This window comes from Pseudophryne corroboree, chromosome 6 (genome assembly GCF_028390025.1).
Source record: "Pseudophryne corroboree isolate aPseCor3 chromosome 6, aPseCor3.hap2, whole genome shotgun sequence".
NCBI lineage: Eukaryota > Metazoa > Chordata > Amphibia > Anura > Myobatrachidae > Pseudophryne > Pseudophryne corroboree.
The window spans coordinates 633385461-633408444 of NC_086449.1; the positions used below are offsets into that span (position 1 = coordinate 633385461).

Below are 22984 nucleotides of genomic sequence, written 5' to 3' on the forward strand. Positions count from 1 at the left end.
TTGTAAATGTCCCTTAGCTTCAGGATATTTATGTGAAGTGATGTCTCCAGGCTTGACCATAAGCCCTGGATATTCCTTCCCTGTGTGACTGCTCTCCAGCCTCGCAGGCTGGCATCCGTGGTCACCAGGACCCAGTCCTGAATGCCTAATCTGCGGCCCTCTGGAAGATGAGCACTCTGCAACCACCACAGGAGGGACACCCTTGTCCTTGGTGACAGGGTTATCCGCTGATGCATCTGAAGATGCGACCCGGACCATTTTTCCAGCAGGTCCCACTGGAAAGTTCTTGCGTGGAATCTGTCTAATGGGATTGCTTCGTAGGAAGCCACCATTTTACCCAGAACCCTTGTGCACTGATGCACTGAGACTTGGCTCGGTTTTAGGAGGTTCCTGACTAGCTCGGATAATTCCCTGGCTTTCTCCTCCGGGAGAAACACCTTTTTCTGGACTGTGTCCAGGATCATCCCTAGGAACAGAAGACACGTCGTCGGAACCAGCTGCGATTTTGGAATATTGAAAATCCAATCGTGCTGCCGCAACACTACCTGAGATAGTGCTACACCGACCTCCAACTGTTCCCTGGATCTTACCCTTATCAGGGAATTGTCCAAGTAAGGGATAACTAAAATTCCCTTCCTTCGAAGGAATATCATCATTTCGGCCATTACCTTGGTAAAGACCCGGGGTGCCGTGAACCATCCATACGGCAGCGTCTGAACTGATAGTGACAGTTCTGTACCATAAACCTGAGGTACCCTTGGTGAGAAGGGTAAATTTTGACATGAAGGTAAGCATCCTTGATGTCCCGAGACATCATGTAGTCCCCTTCTTCCAGGTCCGCAATCACTGCTCTGAGTGACTCAATCTTGAATTTGAACCTCTGTATGTAAGTGTTCAAAGATTTTAGATTTAGAATCGGTCTCACCGAGCCGTCCGGCTTCGGTACCACAACAGTGTGGAATAATACCCGTTCCCTGTTGCAGGAGGGGTATCTTGATTATCACCTGCTGGGAATACAGCTTGTGAATGGCTTCCAAAACTGTCTCCCTGTCAGAAGGAGACATCGGTAAAGCCGACTTTAGGAAACGGCGAGGGGGAGATGTCTCGAATTCTAATTTGTACCCCTGAGATATCACCTGAAGGATCCAGGGGTCTACTTGCGAGTGAGCCCACTGCGCGCTAAAATTCATTGAGACGGGCCCCCCACCGTGCCTGATTCTGCTTGTTAAGCCCCCGCGTATACTGAGGGCTTGGCAGAGGCGGGAGAGGGTTTCTGTTCCTGGGAACTGGCTGATTTCTGCAGCCTTTTTCCTCTCCCTCTGTCACGGGGCAGAAATGAGGAACCTTTTTGCCCGCTTGTCCACGAAAAGACTGCGCCTGATAATACGGCGTCTTCTCATGTTGAGAGGCGACCTGGGGTACAAACGTGTATTTCCCAGCTGTTGCCGTGGCCACCAGGTCTGAAAGACCGACCCCAAATAACTCCTCCCCTTAATAAAGCAATACTTCCAAATGCCGTTTGGAATACGCATCACCTGACCACTGACGTGTCCATAACCCTCTACTGGTAGAAATGGACAACGCACTTAGACTTGATGCCAGTCGGCAAATATTCCGCTGTGCATCACGCATATATAGAAATGCATCTTTTAAATGCTCTATAGGCAAAAATATACTGTCCCTATCTAGGGTATCAATATTTTCAGTCAGAGAATCCGACCACTCCAACCCAGCACAGCACATCCAGGCTGAGGCGATTGCTGGTCGCAGTATAACACCAGTATGTGTGTAAATACCTTTTAGGATACCCTCCTGCTTTCTATCAGCAGGATCCTTAAGGGCGGCCATCTCAGGCGAGGGTAGAGCCCTTACAAGCGTGTGAGCGCTTTATCCACCCTAGGGGGTGTTTCCCAACGCACCCTAACCTCTGGCGGGAAAGGATATAATGCCAATAACATTTTATCAGTTGTTATCGGGGGAAACCCACGCATCATCACACACCTCATTTGATTTCTCAGATTCAGGAAAACTACAGGTAGTTTTTCCTCACCGAACATAATACAGGTTGAGTCTCCCTTATCCAAAATGCTTGGGACCAGAGGTATTTTGGATATGGGATTTTTCCGTATTTTGGAATAATTGCATACCATAATGAGATATCATGGTGATGGGACCTAAATCTAAGCACAAAATGCATTTATGTTACATATACACCTTATACACACAGCCTGAAGGTCATTTTAGCCAATATTTTTTTATAACTTTGTGCATTAAACAAAGTGTGTGTACATTCACACAATACATTTATGTTTCATATACACCTTATGTACACAGCCTGAAGGTCATTTAATACAATATTATTAATAACTTTGTGTATTAAACAAAGTTTGTGTACATTGAGCCATCAAAAAACAAAGGTTTCACTATCTCACTCTCACTCAAAAAAGTCCGTATTTCGGAATATTCCGTATTTCAGAATATTTGGATATGGGATACTCAACCTGTACCCCTTTTTGGTGGTACTCGTATTATCAGAAATGTGTAAAACATTTTTCATTGCCTCAATCATGTAACTTGTGGCCCTACTGGAAGTCACATTTGTCTCTTCACCGTCGACACTGGAGTCAGTATCCGTGTCGGCGTCTATATCTGCCATCTGAGGTAACGGGCGCTTTAGAGCCCCTGACGGCCTATGAGACGTCTGGACAGGCACAAGCGGAGTAGCCGGCTGTCTCATGTCAACCACTGTCTTTTATACAGAGCTGACACTGTCACGTAATTTCTTCCAACAGTTCATCCACTCAGGTGTCGACCCCCTAGGGGGTGACATCACTATTACAGGCAATCTGCTCCGTCTCCACATTATTTTTCTCCTCATACATGTCGACACAAAAGTACCGACATACAGCACACACACAGGGAATGCTCTGATAGAGGACAGGACCCCACTAGCCCTTTGGGGAGACAGAGGGAGAGTTTGCCAGCACACACCAGAGCGCTATATATATACAGGGATAACCTTATATAAGTGTTTTTCCCCTTATAGCTGCTGTATAGTTAATACTGCGCCTAATTAGTGCCCCCCTCTCTTTTTTAACCCTTTCTGTAGTGTAGTGACTGCAGGGGAGAGCCAGGGAGCTTCCCTCCAACGGAGCTGTGAGGGAAAATGGCGCCAGTGTGCTGAGGAGATAGGCTCCGCCCCCTTATCGGCGGCCTTATCTCCTGTTTTTCTATGTATTCTGGCAGGGGTTAAATGCATCCATATAGCCCAGGAGCTATATGTGATGCATTTTTTTGCCATCTAAGGTGTTTTTATTGCGTCTCAGGGCGCTCCCCCCCAGCGCCCTGCACCCTCAGTGACCGAAGTGTGAAGTGTGCTGAGAGCAATGGCGCACAGCTGCAGTGCTGTGCGCTACCTTGTTGAAGACAGGACGTCTTCTGCCGCCGATTTTCCGGACCTCTTCTGCCTTCTGGCTCTGTAAGGGGGCCGGCGGCGCGGCTCTGGGACCCATCCAAGCTGGGCCTGTGATCGTCCCTCTGGAGCTAATGTCCAGTAGCCTAAGAAGCCCAATCCACTCTGCACGCAGGTGAGTTCGCTTCTTCTCCCCTTAGTCCCTCGATGCAGTGAGCCTGTTGCCAGCAGGTCTCACTGAAAATAAAAAACCTAAACTAAAACTTTCACTAAGAAGCTCAGGAGAGCCCCTAGTGTGCACCCTTCTCGTTCGGGCACAGAGATCTAACTGAGGCTTGGAGGAGGGTCATAGGGGGAGGAGCCAGTGCACACCCGATAGTCCTAAAGCTTTCTTTAGATGTGCCCAGTCTCCTGCGGAGCCGCTATTCCCCATGGTCCTTACGGAGTCCCCAGCATCCACTTAGGACGTTAGAGAAAATTAGTGTTTCTCACATACAGATATAGTCACACTCATCCATCCTGCAGCTTGGCCACCATGGCACACACGTCGTACCGAGGCTTAGGTGCTACTTAGTATGCCAAGCTACGGCTTAGTGGGCCACGCATGTATTCCTATGGGCGCACACATACGCGTACTAATCGCAGGCACACTTGTCGCACCTGGATTGCCGTGAATATGCCAAGCTGCAGGATAGATGAGCATGGCTACATCTGTATATGCATGATTTGGGTGGCACAATAGATAACACTGCAGCCTGGAGTCAGGAGTCCAATTCCTGGCCAGAGATCTAACTGTGTGGGTTCTCCTCCTACACTGCAAAAGACATACTGGTAGGATAACTGGCTGCCGTCCAAAATGTATCCTACTGTATGTTTGAGAACTTAGGGTTTCAGATTTTACATAACTGTCTCTTTATGTAAATGCAGCTATTCACAGTCTGTATTCTATTGCCGGAAATACTAAGACGCACCATTGTTCAACATCAAAAATTGTACCAGCCCCACCTCCCCTCCTCCATTTGCTAAGGGTATTTCACAGACCCATTTCCATTTTGAAATGGAGACTCGGGAGGTCCCATATTTATGGCCTCCTCTTTTCCCTATTGTAAAATAGCATTTACTGTTTATGTGACTGAGACCCCACTGCACGAAGCTCCTTCTCTTCATTTAAACTGAATGAATCACCAACCGCAGACATTGACGTTTACATTGGCTGGGCTCTCCGTGACGGTCTGATTTTACAGTTTTGTTTCCTCTCCTGTGCCGTCTCTAAGTTACCAGACGCTATATTATATATATATATATATATATATATATATATATTAAAAAAAAAAATATATATATATATATATATATAGTAGCTGACGAAAGGTGACGAACTTCCTTTGCCGAGCAGGAGAGCGACGGACGCCAGCACCTGTGGACATCTACATCTTATAAAGGTATGTTATTGGTAACTGCTTTTTATGCTCTGTATTCACTTTCTGCACTTTTACAAACGTCCTGACGAAAAGGCCTGTGAGCCTTGAAACGTTGACGACCGATACGAACATTCACTAAATGAATATTTTTTAATCTAAACACTGGAGTGTCGCCCTTTTTTCTTACTTGTAAGAATCCAGCTACTATCCATTCGTTTGGGGAGGGCACCCTATATATTACCACGTTATCCGGAGTGTCAAGCCATTGTTGCTATATATATATATATATATATATATATATATATATATATATATATATATAATGAAAAAGAATGGATTAGTGCGCTTATCCAAAATATACAAAGTTCCTTACTGACAAAATATAGTTTGAAGTCACAGATGAATATGGTCGACTGACCAGTCCAGTATATAAGTTTTTTACAACTTATGTTCGATAAAATAGTCAAATAGTCCACACTTTCCCCGTTTTAACGGGTGGCTGCTCAGTTCTACAAATAGTGCCACTAGGTATACGTAGCCCAAAGGAAAATCTGAAAGTAGAGGAAGAAACAGCAGAGCGCCTATAGTGTAGTATCCCTTAAATAACTTTTTGTCACACGCAAGAATAATATTGCGTACCGGATTACGGCTTGACTCAATGCCTATTGGTCCCCTGGTCTTCTAGTCCACGTCTCTGTCGGAATCTGGTAGTGAGCTCTGACAGCCATTTTAGGCACGGCGAATCAGGTAGGGGGTGTCAGTGAAATCCAGGTCCTCCCTCGGAGTTACACCCAGTCCAGCAGCTGCTTCCAGGGGCAGCACCTCGCCGCCGTTCTGCGCTGTAATATGATCTGAGCGCCGCACTCACACACAGGGTACAACCCAGGGGAGGCTGTGGGAAGTCAGGCAATGAGAGTGTATGTATATATATATATATATATATATATATATATATATATATATATATATATATATATATAGTCAGATGTATGCCAAGAATCACTGATCTGATGCTTGTGCATGTCCTGCCTCTCCTTTCCCTGTTTTTCACCTCCCATGTTTCCCGCTTTTCTTTTCTGTACCCCCCTTTGTTTTTATTCATATATTCTCAATAGATATGCTCAATAGATAATTAATATTGGAATATTGTAGCAGCCCTATGGCTGATGCAGTTTTGACTGAACGTGGCCGCTGGAGTCAGCGCAAATGCGTCTTTAGACACAGTCGCTGACTGCGACACACTACATCTGGCTAGCCATCCCGCTGCAATGCCCCTGAAACGTCCACCAAAATTCCATCTATGTGCAATTACAATCTGCATGACTGAGCGGTAACCACCATAACACAAGCATAGTGCGATGTGTCCGATGTCACCACTGCGCCCCCCTCTGAATCAGGGGTAGGCACTGCTATAATGACATACAGTACATCTTCTGAACTATCGCTGCAGATTTGGTGGAGCTATAGAAATAATAGTAACAATGTGATTATATATCCTGTACATGTCATAATCCAAAGTAACAATAAGTGTACATTTTGTTTTATAGCCTACAGTACTTTAATAAAGGTATCATTTCACTGAACCCCTTCTTTTGTGCATGGGCCCTCTTAATCAGGAGCAATATGCTGTACATGTACATGTAAAAAATGTAACACATATAATACATATTTATCCATCTATAAAGCAACATGCATAGAGTACCTGTACAAAGAGATGCAGTACCTGCTTTCTTTAGGACTCCTCGTACCAGACCTAAGCCAAATGAGTTGCTATGTAACTACTCCCCAATGCCAGCTACTGTACTCCAAACAACCCACCTATTTACACAACAATCTATAATGAACAAGCGGCCTTAAGTTGAAAGTCACTAAAAATATTGCACCCTACATATAATGACATTTTACTAATAATGTCTTATATAGTCATAAAGCCAAACAGCACGTTAATACCTTAACTTTGTGCATGAAGCAATATAGAAAGTGATGTGATTAGGGAGCAAGATGACAAATGATGCACCATATCAGATCCCTAAGCTACACAAGGGGCTTCTGTCAGGGGCGAGCTGACACACCCACCTTTCTCTGTGGAATGCGTTGTGTGAAAAAGCGTTAAGGGTCTCTCACTGCAGGAAGGCGGCTTTGAGTCAGTGCTCCTTTTACGAGACAAATGCAGCTGGGAGTTTGTCTGTGGCATCTCCGGCACGGTGGAAAACATCTATAAATAAAAACGAGATTCAAAAGGTCAGCTAGTTATAAAACACATAAAGGAAATGGCAGAAAACTAAGTTAAGGCACATTGCTTAAATAGTAAATCATGTTTAACCCTGTCACTGCTTATATATTGGTGATTTAAATCGAAGGGGAAAAGGTAAGTGAGGATACAAGATACATGGCCACCTTAACTGGAACAATGGTGAGCTTCCCATCTAATTTCAGCATTCCAGGGAAACAGGCCATTTTGCATACTGTGACAAGATGGGGGGGGAACAGTAGTTAGCATACATGTTTTGAGGCAATGAGGGAGATACAGTACTGTATAGTAGAGCACTATCTGCCCTTGCATGCAGGGATTTCCTCCCAAGTCTCCAACCTCTTCCCACAAACCAAAGCCATACTGGCAAATTAGACAGCTTCCTATGGGAATTGTTCCTGGAATGAGTTTGTGCGTGAAATTAAGTTTCAATCAGGCATAGACTAAACTGAGTTAATGAAAGTTCTATACAAGGCCTCGATGTCAGTGGTACATAAAGAAAGGACACAGTTTAATTTACAATACCCAGATTAAGAAAAAATTAAGAGAATTTCATCAATCTACAAACAAGAGGTAATATACTGTACAGCTGGCAAATACTCAAACATGAACATTCCCAACTGCAAACGTTTAAAACTACGTGCCTGGAAATAAGAGACTTTGGTTGCTGTAAATGACATTAGTGCATATACACATATTGTGGCGGTAGAGGGGTTACATGGATGACCAGTGCGGTTAGGTCACTGCCTGGGCAGGCACTGGTTAGTATCAGAGCCAGATTTACACACATGTATATGATTATGTGGTGAGTATTGACTATAAAAATGATTGGAATTACAGTACAAAAAGATGATACATAGGGCCTAATTCAGACCTGATCGTAGCCGTGCAGCTATTATCAGCCACCCTGACATGCGGGGGGACGCCCAGCACAGGGATAGTCCGCCCCGCATGTCTGGCCCTCCCCCTGCTGCACGGGTACAAAAGCATTGCACAGCGGCGATACTTTTGTACCTGAAGAGTAGCTCCCTACCAGCGCAGCTTCTGCGCGCTGGCAGGGAGCTACCCGTCGCTCTCCGGGTCACAGTGGCCACGGCCCGCCCCCTGCACGGTCCAGGCACGCCTGCGTTGCCCGGACCGTGCCCCCAAAACGGCGTCCCAAAGCCGCCGGCCCGCCCAGCGAATGCCTCTGCCTGTCAATCAGGGAGAGGCGATCGCTGGGCTGAGATGCTGATAGCATCTCTGGCATGCGCCGGCGCACTGCAGTACCTGCGCAGTTCAGACCTGATCGCTCGCTGTGCGAAAACGCACAGCAGCGATCAGGTCTGAATTAAGCCCATAGTTTTAAGTTATAAATATCTTCTTTGTATTCTTATAATCATTTTTATAGTTAAGAACTCTTGCGTATACTGGGAGTATGAGAGGTGAGGCTCTGCCTCCCATGACGCACACCCCTGTGGATGACCTAACCCCACATCTATGTTCCATGTAGATTTGTATAGGTAAAGTGGCACATTCAAATTCTGCATTTGTTGTCGTACAGTATAAACAATTATACTCAATCTTAAATATGACAGCAACATATAAATAACTGGTAAGAAATAATAAATCTGCAGAAAATAGAGCAGGAACAGGTCTATTTATAATGAAAACTAAATCCACATGGGGGGTAATTCCAAGTTGATCGCAGCAGGAATTTTTTTTAGCAGTTGGGCAAAACCATGTGCACTGCAGGGGAGGCAGATATAACATGTGCAGAGAGAGTTAGATTTGGGTGGGTTATTTTATTTCTGTGCAGGGTAAATACTGGCTGCTTTATTGTTACACTGCAAATTAGATTGCAGATTGAACACACCACACCCAAATCTAACTCTCTCTGCACATGTTAAATCTGCCTCCCCTGCAGTGCACATGGTTTTGCCCAACTGCTAAAAAATTTCCTGCTGCGATCAACTTGGAATTACCCCCATGATCTGTACAATGACAGCTTCCATGGGGTGTGGAGAAGCCGGTGTAAGAAGATTTTAGAAGGATCGCATATAACATGTACCGACATACTGCTCTATCAATATCTCAGGATGGCAATAGTGGAGTACTGTAGAGTTAGATGAAAAGATGCTTTATTATTCTGTATATAAAGCATTACTTTTATTTGATTATATTAATATAATATATATTCTTTTAGAAATCTATTTTCTCATACGTCCTAGAGGATACTGGGGTCCATTTCATGACCATGGGGTATAGACGGTTCCGCAGGAGCCATGGGCACTTTAAGACTTTTCAAGGGTGTGAACTGGCTCCTCCCTCTATGCCCCTCCTCCAGACCTCAGTTTTAGAAATGTGCCCAGGCAGATTGGATGCACTCCAGAGGAGCTCTACTGAGTTTCTCTGAAAAGACTTACTGTATGTTAGGTTTTTTATTTTTAGGGAGAACTGCTGGCAACAGTCTCCCTGCTTCGTGGGACTGAGGGGGCAGAAGAGTTGCATGGCTCTGCTTCTGGCTGACAGGACACCATTAGCTCCTGAAGGGTACTGAACCGCTAGCCATGCCTAGATGCTCACTCCCACAGCACGCCGTCACCCCCCTCACAGAGACAGAAGTCAGAAGACAGGTAAGTAGAAGAAGACAGATCTTCTATCAAGTAAAGTGACGGCGGGAGAGCAGCGCGCCATGTTGCCCACACATACACAGGCACTGCAGGGTGCAGGGCGCGGGGGGGCAGGGGTGCGCCCTGGGCAGCATGAAATCTATGGAAACTGGCATAAATAAGGGGCATACGTTGCTGAGGCACAGTCCTACTCCCGCCAGTATAAAAAATTACCTCATAAAAGCTGAGGAGAAACACACCATTGAAGAGTGGCGCTTCCTCCTCGGTCAGCCAGCACACTGCTCAGCGCCATTTTCTCTCTCTCCTCAGGCTGCAGAGACCACGCTGGTCCTCCTCCACTACTGAACAAGTATCAGGGTGCAAAACAGAGGGGGGCCACAGTGAATTTGGTGCTATATAATTGTGTGATTAGCATTATAAAAGCACTGCATGTCAGTGGGCATTTTGTGTTCACAGACACTGTTACTGGCGCTGGGTTGTGAACTGGCAAATCCTATCTGTCTCCCTCTGACATATTTTACTGTGGTTCTGTCCCCTATAAGTCCCGGAGTGTCTGTGGTGTGGTTGAGCACGTGTGTGACATGTCTGTGGCAGGGAATCTCTTCCTCTGTGAAAGACATGTTAGAGACACAGAGGTGTAATATGACACCAAGAGCCTGACTGGGTGAAAGGTTACATGATAGTGTGAATCACTACTGAATCTCATACAGAAAACTGAATATAATCTGTTGAAGATGTGATTTTTAATATTTCTGCCTTTCATCCACAGGGACCCCTCTGGGTCACATACAAATTTGCACAAGTAGTACAAACTGATACCGACACGGACTCTGTTTCCTGTGTCGACACTAGTGATTCCAGGGGAATAGGTCCTAAATTAGCAAAAAAGCATTCAAAACATGTTTTAGCTATAAAGGTGGTGTTAGAAGTTACGAAGCCCTCTTTTACCACAAGGAGAGGGTTTACCTTAGTAAAGAAGTAATGTAATTTTCCCTCCACCTCAGGAACAGTCTCTTGGAGGGAGTCTGATTTAACCTGAAAAGAAATTTCAGATTCCAAAAAGGAATTCAGGCAGCTTACCTTTTTCCAAAAGGTGGGAGTCACACCGCATTTTAGACAGGGCCCGGTCATAAAAGAGAAAAGGTGTTTCTCCCTGCGCCTGGAATGGCTTCACTTAAGGAGCCGACAGGCGCAAGTGAGTGAGGTGATCTATTGATGTGGCCAATGGAACACTACTCAGGCCTACCATTGTCTGTGCCTGGGTGAGTAGTGCTATTGAGTGGTCAGAAAACTTGTCATTAGACATTGACACAATAGATGGAGACGAGATACTCCTAACGATAGGTCATATCAAAGACGCTGCTGCGTACGTACTAGACACCATGAAATATATTGGTCTCTTGGAATCAAGAACCACTACCATGGCAGTATCGGCTCGGAGGGCGTTGTGGATTCGCCAGTGGAATGCTGATGCAGATTCCAAAAGAAATATGGAGGCTCTCCCGTATAAAGGTGAGGCCTTGTTTGGTGATGGGCTGGATGCGTTAGTCTCGGCGGCTACCGCAGGTAAGTAGACATCCTTGCCTTATGCTCCTACACCGGCAAAAAAGACATCACTCTCACGTGCAGTCTTTTCGGCCAACAAATGCAAAAAGGCCAAAGGTTCCCCCTTTTTTGCAGGTAGGGGAATGGTAAAAGGAAAGAAATCCGCAGCGTCTCCTGGATCGCAGGAGCAGAAGTCCACTCCTGCTTCTGCCAAATCTGCAGCATGATGCTAGGGCTCCCTTGCAGGAGTCCGCTCGGGTGGGAGCACGTCTAAAACTTTTCAGTCAAATCTGGATGCAATCTGGCCTGGACCCATGGGTCTTACAAATAGTGTCCCATGGGTACAAACTAGAGTTTCAAGACGTCCCCCCATGCCGATTTTTCAAATCGACCTTGCCAGCTTCTCTTCCAGAAAGAGAGGCAGTAACAACGGCAATTCAAAAATTATGTCAGGATCAGGTCATTGTCCTGGTACCCTTGTCACAGCAAGGAGAAGGTTTTTATTCAAGCCTCGTAGTTCCGAAGCCGGACGGCTCGGTCAGACCGATTTTAAACCTGAAAAATCTGAATCTCTACCAGAAAAGGTTCAAGTTCAAGATGGAATCCCTGAGGGTAGTGATTTCCAGTCTGGAAGGATGCTTACTTGCATGTTCCCATTTATCCTCCTCACCAAGCTTATCTGAGATTCGCAGCACAGGATTGCCGTTACCAGTTCCAGACGTTGCCGTTCGGACTCTCCACGGCACCGAGGGCATTCACCAAGGTGATGGAGGATATGATGGTCCTCCTTCGTCAAAAAGGAGTCAATATAATCCTTATCTGGACGATCTCCTGATAAAAGCGAGATCCAGGGAACAGTTGGAGCAGAACATCGCACTCTTCCTGTCAATACTCCAACACGGTTGGATCATGAATTTTCCAAAGTCGCAGTTGGAACTGACGACAAGATTGTCCTTTTTAGGGATGATTCTGGACACAGAAGTATGGAGAGTATTTCTTCCAGTGGAAAAGGCTCTGGAAATCCAGAAAATGGTCAAACAAATATTGAAACCAACAAGCATGTCGATCCATCAGTGCATTCGGTTGTTGGGGAAAATGGTAGCGGCCTACGAGGCCATACAGTTTGGCCGATTTCATGCCAGAGTATTCCAGTGGGACCTGTTGGACAAGTGGTCCGGATCCCACCTACACACACTCCTCTGGGCAGAAAGACATGTTAGAGCTCTGTCAGCAATTTTCATTCCGGGAGTGGACAACTGGGAAGCAGACTTCCTCAGCAGACACGATCTCCATACAGGAGAGTGGGGCCTCCACCAAGAAGTCTTCGCAGAGGTGACAAGTCTTCAGGGAGTTCCTCAAGTAGACATGATGGCATCTCGATTAAACAAGAAGCTTCAGAGATATTGTCCCAGGTCGAGAGACCCTCAAGCAATAGCAGTGGATGCACTGGTGACCCAGTGGGTGTTTCGGTCGGTATATGTTTTCCCTCCACTTCCACTGATTCCAAAAGTTCTCAAAATAATAATAAGTACAATAGTTCGAGCAATCTTCATTGCACCAGACTGGCCAAGGAGGGCTTGGTATCCAGATCTTCAGGAGTTGCTTATAGAAGATCCTCGTCCTCTTCCTCCTCAAGAGCACATACTACAGCAGGGGCCGTGTGTGTCAGGAATCGACTTACCACAGCTGCATCTGTCCATCGGTGCGGTCCCCGTCCGGGGTCTCTACGTCTCGCTGTCACTGGTCGCCTTGTCGCCGGACGTCATCTTGGGCCTAGGAGCACTCCTGTTGTCAGCGGGCGTGCATGCACGCCGCGTCCCCGCCGGGCCGCGGCATGGGCGCCGCCATGACAGCTTACATCAGACTGCCGCATCGGCCAATCCGGAGCTTGGCCGCACCTCCTCATTCACTTCCCACCAATACCTACAGACCGGGGGGTATATATCAGGAGCAGCAGGGTGAGGCAGTCCTTGTCCTGGACTTCGTGTCACTCCTATGACCTGTGTCTCTCGCTCCGTTCTCCAGTTCCTCCGTTTACCTGCTTTGCCTTCCAGTTTGTTCCTGTACTACCGTGGAACCACAAGCACCAGCAACCCTTGCACTTGAGTTCTAGCTTCACACCTTTACCAGCTACAGTGTGCTCCAGCCCTCTGCAGTAGAGACTCTCCTCCAGGTGCATCTCGTCATCTACACCTGTTCATCAGCCTGCAAGCTGCCAGTGTTATTCAAACTGCACTGAGAACTTTAACACTTGTCTCCTGCAATTGCTACCAGGTTTGCTATTCCCACCAACATCTCTGCTGGCTCCACGGTCCAACAACTATCGGTTCCCATACCGACACATCGATCCCCTGATCGATTGAACTTACCATACAGACTTTGCCATAGACTCTCAGCTTCCACGCTGCATATTCACAATTGCATTGGTTTCTGTTATCAAGTATTCCTGCTGCCATATTGTTTAAAGCCTATTGTTTAATAAACAACATTGCGCACATGCGCATGAATCCAATCCGGCCTCCTCACTTCTTCCATCCTTCCTCCACTGACCCACTAGCGCCACGCTACGATCCAAGGTTGCCTACATCATATCACTGCTCTCTGGATCAGCTTTGAGTTGGGTGTCTCCTCTGTGGGAACGTGCCGACCCTCTTATGAATAACTATACCGAATTTGTGTCAACCTTCAGACGCATCTTTGATGAACCAGATCGCGCAACATCAGCTTCTGCAGATCTTATCCAACTTCGTCAAGGTACCCGTAGCATGGGTCAATACGTCATCTAGTTCCAGACGTTAGCCGCAGAGATTCAATGGAATAACCAAGCACTGGTAGCAGCCTTCTGGCATGGACTCTCTGATCGGATTAAAGATGAACTAGACACCCGTGACATTCCTGAGCAATTATCAGAGTTAATTTCTTTGTGTATCAAGTTGGACTCTCGCATTCGCGAACGCAACAGTGAGCGTGCTCGTAGTGAGCCTCGCAAGCCAAGAATGGTACCTCCGACACAATTTCAGCCTCCACCTTCTGACGAGCCTATGCAAATTAATAGGTCCCGCTTAACCCCTGAGGAGCGGTCAAGAAGACTTCGAGAGAGACTGTGTCTTTATTGTGCGGCTACAGGTCACCAAATTAATTCTTGTACAGCGCGTTCGGGAAACGCCATATCCTGACTTGTAAAGGAGGAGTCAAGTTGGGATCTTCTAGATAAGCTCCTTCAAACCAAGACCTTATCCTTCCTGTGACTTTAGAGACTAGGGCTGGACTCCAGTCTGTAACTGCATTAGTGGACTGTGGAGCTGCTGGAAACTTAATTACTCAAGCTGCAGTTGATAAGTTCCGTCTGCCTGTCTGCGAACTCACATATCCAGCCTACATCACTGCAGTGGATGGTAGCCGAATTTCCAAGGGTAACATCTCTCATCAAACAAAGCCAGTGGTGCTGGGAGTCTGGTTCCTGCATTCTGAATTAATTGAGTTTCTAGTCATCCCTCAGGCAACCCAGGAGGTCGTTTTGGGTAGGCCCTGGCTCCAGCTACATAATCTGCAGATTGACTGGTCCACGTTACAACTGACTTCTTGGGGTTCACACTGCCATCAGTCCTGCCTAGCCCAAGTTCGTCCTGTGAGGTCTTCAGAAGTTAAAGTTCAGTGAAGTCTTCCTGTGGCCTACCAAGATTTCTCTGACGTCTTCAGCGAAAAGGCCGCCGATGTCCTGCCGCCCCATAGGGAGTGGGATTGTCCCATCGATCTCATCCCTGGCAAGAAGCCACCTAGAGGACGTACTTATCCGTTATCTGTACCTGAAACCGAGGCAATGAGTGAATACATCAGGGAGAATCTACAGAAAGGATTCATCCGCCCTTCATCTTCGCCCGCCGGAGCGGGTTTTTTCTTTGTTAAAAAAAAAGATGGAGGATTACGTCCGTGCATCGATTACCGGGGGCTCAATGATATTACCGTCAAAAACAGCTATCCACTACCGCTCATCACTGAATTATTTGACAGAGTCAAGGGAGCCCGCATTTTCACTAAGTTAGATCTCCGCGGTGCATACAATCTCATCAGGATTCGAAGTGGTGATGAATGGAAAACGGCTTTTAATACTCGGGATGGTCATTACGAGTACGTAGTAATGCCATTCGGGTTGAGTAATGCCCCAGCAGTGTTCCAGCACTTCGTTAACGAAATTTTCCGTGATGTTCTGTATAAATATCTTGTAGTCTATCTGGATGATATCCTCATCTTCTCTCAAGATCTTTCCTCGCATCGCCTACAAGTTCGTGAGGTCCTCCGACGTCTTCGTGAGAACCGTCTCTACGGCAAGTTGTCTAAATGTACCTTCGAAGTTCCTTCCATACCCTTCCTAGGGTATGTAATTTCTGGATCGGATCTCCAGATGGACCCGACAAAATTGGAAGCTATTGCCAATTGGTCTATTCCGAGTACTATCAAGTCCATTCAGCGATTCCTGGGGTTCGCTAACTATTATAGGAAGTTCATCAGAGGATTCTCAACTCTCATTGCTCCTATTACCAGCTTAACTCGAAAAGGGGCAGATCATTCCAACTGGTCAGAAGATGCCTTGGCTGCGTTTCAGAAAATCAAGTAGGCTTTTATGACCGCCCCAGTTCTGTCACAACCAGATGTTAACAAGCCATTTGAGTTGGAGGTAGATGCGTCTACAGTGGGGGGGTTGATGGGAAGATTCACCCTTGTGGGTTCTTCTCTCGCAAATTCCTTCCAGCGGAAGCTAATTACTCCATCGGTGACCAAGAATTACTGGCGATCAAGCTGGCTCTTGAGGAGTGGAGGTATCTCCTGGAAGGAGCAAAGTTTCCATTTAACATCTACACGGATCACAAGAACCTCCTCTAACTAAAGGCAGCCCAGTGTCTTAATCCTCGCCAGTCCCGGTGGGCAATGTTCTTCTCTCGTTTCAACTTTAAGCTTCATTTCCGTCCAGGTTCTCAGAATACCAAAGCTGATGCTCTGTCTTGTTCTATGGAATCCGAAGAGGATATTTCCGATCCAGTTCCGCATTCTATTTTAAATCCAGTTGTGTTTGCCTCGTCTCAAGTTACTCCTGTTCCGTCTCCTGGCAAGATTTTTGTTTCCCCTGAGCTTCGTTCTAAATTGCTGTCTTGGGCTCATCAGTCCAAGTTCACAGGGCATCCTGGTGTCCTAAAGACTTTCAAGTTCCTGTCTGAAACTTACTGGTGGCCGAAAATGAAGGTCGACATCAAGGACTTCGTGGCATCCTGCCCCAAGTGTGCCCAGCATAAGACTCCCAGACAGTCTCCGGCAGGTCAGTTACAACCATTATCCGTACCCAGCCGTCCCTGGTCTCACCTGTCCATGGACTTCATCTCCGATCTACCCTCCTCTCACGGATTCAATACCATCTGGGCAGTTGTTGACAGGTTTACCAAAATGGCCCATTTTGTTCCACTCCAAGGTCTCCCTTCTGCCCCAAAACTTGCTCAAGTCTTCCTACGGGAGATTTTCCGCTTACATGGACTACCTACTGAAATCATATCTGACCGTGGAGTTCAGTTTGTAGCAAGGTTTTGGAGAGCCCTCTGTTCTGCCCTACAAGTTAAGCTTAAATTTTCGTCAGCCTACCACCCTCAGACAAATGGACAGACGGAAAGGGTGAATCAAGAACTGGAGACCTTCTTGAGACTCTACATTTCCTCTTCTCAAGATGACTGGGTAGACCTGCTCCCGTGGGCTGAACTTGCTCATAACTTTCGCTATCATACTGCCACGGAGACCACCCCGTTCTTCGCTGTATATGGGCAACATCCTCGTGTCCCAGATTTCCAAGATCTACCAAACATCGATGTTCCTGCAGCCACTTCTGTTCCAAGTCAGTTTTCAGCTACTTGGAGGAAAATGCATGTTTCCCTTAAAAAGGCCTCAAGTCGATACAAGTTCTTTGCCGACCGCAAAAGGCGTGCGGTTCCCAGCCTAAAACCCAATGATAGGGTTTGGCTTTCCACCCGGAACCTTCGTCTCAGAGTGCCATCGATGAAGTTTGCACCACGCTTCATTGGTCCTTTTTTCCATTGACAAAGTCATCAGTCCTGTAGCGTACAAGCTCAGATTGCCTCCTTACTTACGAATACCTAATGCCTTTCATGTCTCTCTCCTTAGACCCTTGATCCTGAATCGGTTCCAAAGAGCTCTCCCAGTTGGCCCCAAAGTACGAACCCAACGGGGCATTGAGTTCAAAATAGAGAAGATTCTGGATTCCCGTTGCCGGTACGGTCGTCTGCAATATCTCATTGACTGGTCCGGTTATGGTCCTGAGGAGAGGAGTTGGGTAAATGCTACAGATGTTCATGCTCCAAGGTTGGTCCATGTTTTCCACAGAACTCATCCTTCCAAGCCACGTGGGTGTTCGGTGCCCACCCGTAAAGGGGGGGGGGGTACTGTCAGGAATCGACTTACATATATATTGGTAGATGCTCAATTAGCTTAGTGATATCGTTCAGGTGCTCGAAAGGGAGGGGTATTTCTAAGCAAGAAAAAAAGCCATTTGTTTCCCCCAGCACCCTGAATGATGATCGTAACCAGATTTAAATTCCACATAATAATAGAATACAGAGATCTTCGTTACACATATTTGCGCAAATGTGTGAATAAGCCCCAAAGCCGCATCAAGGCATCTCTGTATATTTGGGGTCCCTAGCGCTATATCTAGGTGCAGGGTGTGGCACCCCAAAACACCAGCATAAGCCAGAAAGCCCAGCGTAGCATACCAGTGAAAAAACTATAGTGTTAATAAATTAGTATTTAGGAAGCCGAAGCTATAGAGTAAGTGATACAAAAAATAAGAATTTACTTACCGATAATTCTATTTCTCGTAGTCCGTAGTGGATGCTGGGAACTCCGTAAGGACCATGGGGAATAGCGGCTCCGCAGTAGACTGGGCACAAAAGTAAAAGCTTTCTGACTAGCTGGTGTGCACTGGCTCCTCCCCCTATGACCCTCCTCCAAGCCTCAGTTAGGATACTGTGCCCGGACGAGCGTACATAATAAGGAAGGATCTTGAATCCCGGGTAAGACTCATACCAGCCACACCAATCACACCGTACAACTTGTGATCTGAACCCAGTTAACAGTATGATAAACGTAGGAGCCTCTGAAAAGATGGCTCACAACAATAAACAACCCGATTTTTGTAACAATAACTATATACAAGTATTGCAGACAATCCGCACTTGGGATGGGCGCCCAGCATCCACTACGGACTACGAGAAATAGAATTATCGGTAAATTCTTATTTTCTCTGACGTCCTAGTGGATGCTGGGAACTCCGTAAGGACCATGGGGATTATACCAAAGCTCCCAAACGGGCGGGAGAGTGCGGATGACTCTGCAGCACCGAATGAGAGAACTCCAAGTCCTCCTCAGCCAGGGTATCAAATTTGTAAAATTTAGCAAACGTGTTTGCCCCTGACCAAGTAGCTGCTCGGCAAAGTTGTAAAGCCGAGACCCCTCGGGCAGCCGCCCAAGATGAGCCCACTTTCCTTGTGGAATGGGCTTTTACAGATTTTGGCTGTGGCAGGCCTGCCACAGAATGTGCAAGCTGAATTGTACTACAAATCCAACGAGCAATCGTCTGCTTAGAAGCAGGAGCACCCAGCTTGTTGGGTGCATACAGGATAAACAGCGAGTCAGATTTTCTGACTCCAGCCGTCCTGGAAACATATATTTTCAGGGCCCTGACTACGTCCAGCAACTTGGAGTCCTCCAAGTACCTAGTAGCCGCAGGCACCACAATAGGCTGGTTCATGTGAAACGCTGAAACCACCTTAGGGAGAAATTGAGGGCGAGTCCTCAGTTCTGCCCTGTCTGAATGAAAAATTAGGTAAGGGCTTTTATATGACAAAGCCGCCAATTCTGAGACACGCCTGGCTGAAGCCAGGGCTAACAGCATGACCACTTTCCATGTGAGATATTTCAATTCCACAGTGGTGAGTGGTTCAAACCAATGTGATTTTAGGAGACTCAACACTACATTGAGATCCCAAGGTGCCACTGGAGGCACAAAAGGAGGCTGTATATGCAGTACCCCTTTGACAAACGTCTGAACTTCAGGCACTGAAGCCAATTCTTTTTGGAAGAAGATCGACAGGGCCGAAATTTGAACCTTAATGGACCCTAATTTTAGGCCCATAGATAGTCCTGTTTGCAGGAAATGCAGGAAACGACCCAGTTGAAATTCCTCTGTAGGGGCCTTCTTGGCCTCACACCACGCAACATATTTTCGCGCTTCCCAGTTGTCCACTCCCGGAATGAACACTGCTGACAGTGCTATCACATGATTTTCCGCCCAGCGAAGAATCCTTGCAGCTTCTGCCATTGCCCTCCTGCTTCTTGTGCCGCCCTGTCTGTTTACGTGGGCGACTGCCGTGATGTTGTCCGATTGGATCAATACCGACTGACCCTGAAGCAGAGGCCTTGCTTGGCTTAGGGCATTGTAAATTGCCCTTAGTTCCAGGATATTTATGTGAAGAGACGTTTCCATGCTTGACCACAAGCCGTGGAAATTTCTTCCCTGTGTGACTGCTCCCCAGCCTCTCAGGCTGGCATCCGTGGTCACCAGAATCCAGTCCTGAATGCCGAATCTGCGGCCCTCTAGAAGATGAGCACTCTGCAACCACCACAGGAGAGACACCCTTGTCCTTGGAGATAGGGTTATCCGCTGATGCATCTGAAGATGCGATCCGGACCATTTGTCCAGCAGATCCCACTGAAAAGTTCTTGCATGGAATCTTCCGAATGGAATCGCTTCGTAAGAAGCCACCATCTTTCCCAGGACCCTTGTGCATTGATGCACTGACACTTGTCCTGGTTTCAGGAGGTTCCCACGAGCCCTTTGGGGAGACAGAGGGAGAGTTTGCCAGCACACACCAGAGCGCTATATATATGCAGGGATAACCTTATATAAGTGTTTCTCCCTTCTATAGCTGCTGTATATGTATTTTCTGCCAATTAGTGCCCCCCCTCTCTTGTTTTACCCTGATTCTGTAGCAGGACTGCAGGGGAGAGTCAGGGAGCCGTCCTTCCAGCGGAGCTGTGAGGGAAAATGGCGCTTGTGTGCTGAGGAGATAGGCTCCGCCCCCTTTTCGGCGGCCTTTTCTCCCGCTTTTTTTAGGAAAACTGGCAGGGGTTAAATGCATCCATATAGCCCAGGAGCTATATGTGATGCATTTCTTTAGCCATATAAGGTTTAAAACATGTTTTATTGCGTCTCAGGGCGCTCCCCCCCAGCGCCCTGCACCCTCAGTGACCGGAGTGTGAAGTGTGCTGAGAGCAATGGCGCACAGCTGCAGTGCTGTGCGCTACCTTATTGAAGACAGGAACGTCTTCTGCCGCCAATTTTTCCGGACCTCTTCGCTCTTCTGGCTCTGTAAGGGGGCCGGCGGCGCGGCTCCGGGACCCATCCAGGCTGAACCTGTGATCGTCCCTCTGGAGCTAATGTCCAGTAGCCAAGAAGCCCAATCCACTCTGCATGCAGGTGAGTTCGCTTCTTCTCCCCTTAATCCCACGATGCCGTGAGCCTGTTGCCAGCATGTCTCACTGAAAATAAAAAAAACTATTTAAAACTTTTACTCTAAGCAGCTCTGGAGAGCTACCTAGCATGCACCCTTCTCGGCCGGGCACAAAAATCTAACTGAGGCTTGGAGGAGGGTCATAGGGGGAGGAGCCAGTGCACACCAGCTAGTCAGAAAGCTTTTACTTTTGTGCCCAGTCTCCTGCGGAGCCACTATTCCCCATGGTCCTTACGGAGTTCCCAGCATCCACTAGGACGTCAGAGAAATTAAATGCAATTAAAATAGATGGAGCATTATGGGGTTGCTCCAAGGTAGGTAGCTCTTAGCTTAGACATATTGTAGTAAGGAGCTATTATCATGTGGCTCCTTGCTGGTTAATCTTAGACCCAGATTGGGGTAATGGAGGTGTGAGGTGTGGTGCCTCTGGACTGGCTGAGCTGGATGGCCTTAGTGTGGCATACCCTTACATTCTATTAACACTTTTCACTTATTAATTTTTTAACACTATTTCTCTATTTTAATTGCATTTCATTTTTGTATCATTTTCTCTATAGCTTCGGCTTCCTAAATACTAATTTATTAACACTATAGTTTTTTCACTGGTATGCTACGCTGGGCTTTCTGGCTTATGCTGGTGTTTTGGGGTGCCACACCCTGCACCTAGATATAGCGCCAGGAATCGACTTACCACAGCTGCATCTGTCCGTCGGTGCAGTCCCCGTCCGGGGTCTCTACATCTCGCTGTCACTGGTCGCCTTGTCGCCGGACGTCATCTTGGGCCTAGGAGCACTCCTGTTGTCAGCGGGCGTGCATGCAAGCCGCGTTCCCGCCGGGCCGCGGCATGGGCGCCGCCATGACAGCTTACATCAGACTGCCGCATCGGCCAATCCGGAGCTTGGCCGCACCTCCTCATTCACTTCCCACCAATACCTACAGACCGGTGGGTATATCAGGAGCAGCAGGGTGAGTCAGTCCTTGTCCTGGACTTTGTGTCACTCCTATGACCTGTGTCTCTGGCTCCGTTCTCCAGTTCCTCCGTTTACCTGCTTTGCCTTCCAGTTTGTTCCTGTACTACCGTGGAACCACAAGCACCAGCAACCCTTGCACTTGAGTTCTAGCTTCACACCTTTACCAGCTACAGTGTGCTCCAGCCCTCTGCAGTAGAGACTCTCCTCCAGGTGCATCTCGTCATCTACACCTGTTCATCAGCCTGCAAGCTGCCAGTGTTATTCAAACTGCACTGAGAACTTTAACACTTGTCTCCTGCAATTGCTACCAGGTTTGCTATTCCCACCAACATCTCTGCTGGCTCCACGGTCCAACAACTATCGGTTCCCATACCGACACATCGATCCCCTGATCGATTGAACTTACCATACAGACTTTGCCATAGACTCTCAGCTTCCACGCTGCATATTCACAATTGCATTGGTTTCTGTTATCAAGTATTCCTGCTGCCATATTGTTTAAAGCCTATTGTTTAATAAACAACATTGCGCACATGCGCATGAATCCAATCCGGCCTCCTCACTTCTTCCATCCTTCCTCCACTGACCCACTAGCGCCCCCTCCGGGGACACAAACTAAACAGAACCTGACAGTGTGTGTATCAAGATTTGCCGCGGCTGGGATTGACGGCATGGCTGTGGAGCGCCGGATCCTAGCCCGAAAGGGTATTCCCAAGGAAGACATCCCCACTCTTATTCAGGCCAAGAAAGGAGTAACGTCTAAACATTACCACCGTATTTGGAGAAAATATGTGTCTTGGTGTGAATCCAAGAAGGCTCCTACGGAAGAGTTTGAGTTGGGACGTTTTCTCCATTTTCTGCAGGCTGGTGTGGATGCGGGCCTTAGATTGGGGTCAATCAAGGTCCAGATTTCGGCCTTATCAGTTTTCTTTCAAAAACAATTAGCCTCCTTTCCAGAAGTTCAGACGTTCGTGAAAGGGGTTCTGCACATCCAGCCTCCATTTGTGCCTCCAGTGGCACCATGGGACCTTAATGTGGTGTTGCAGATCCTTCAATCAGATTGGTTTGAATCTCTGCAGGAGATAGAATTGAAGTTTCTCACTTGGAAAGTGGTGATGCTTTTGGCCTTGGCATCCGCAAGGCGGGTGTCTGAGTTGGTGGCCTTGTCTCACAAGAGCCCTTACCTGATCTTCCATGAAGATA

At 47.2% G+C, this 22984-nt stretch overlaps 1 protein-coding gene across 3 annotated transcripts in view; it reads right to left on the reverse strand.

The window, feature by feature from the left end:
* ARHGAP26 (Rho GTPase activating protein 26) overlaps positions 1 to 22984 on the reverse strand; it is a 1013198-nt gene that overhangs the window by 268847 nt on the left and 721367 nt on the right. For all 3 annotated transcript variants that reach the window (XM_063928129.1, XM_063928130.1, XM_063928128.1), the window contains exon 19: positions 6910 to 7048. In XM_063928129.1, coding sequence (XP_063784199.1) covers positions 6910 to 7048 — 139 coding nt within the window. The remainder of the gene's footprint in view (positions 1 to 6909; positions 7049 to 22984) is intronic.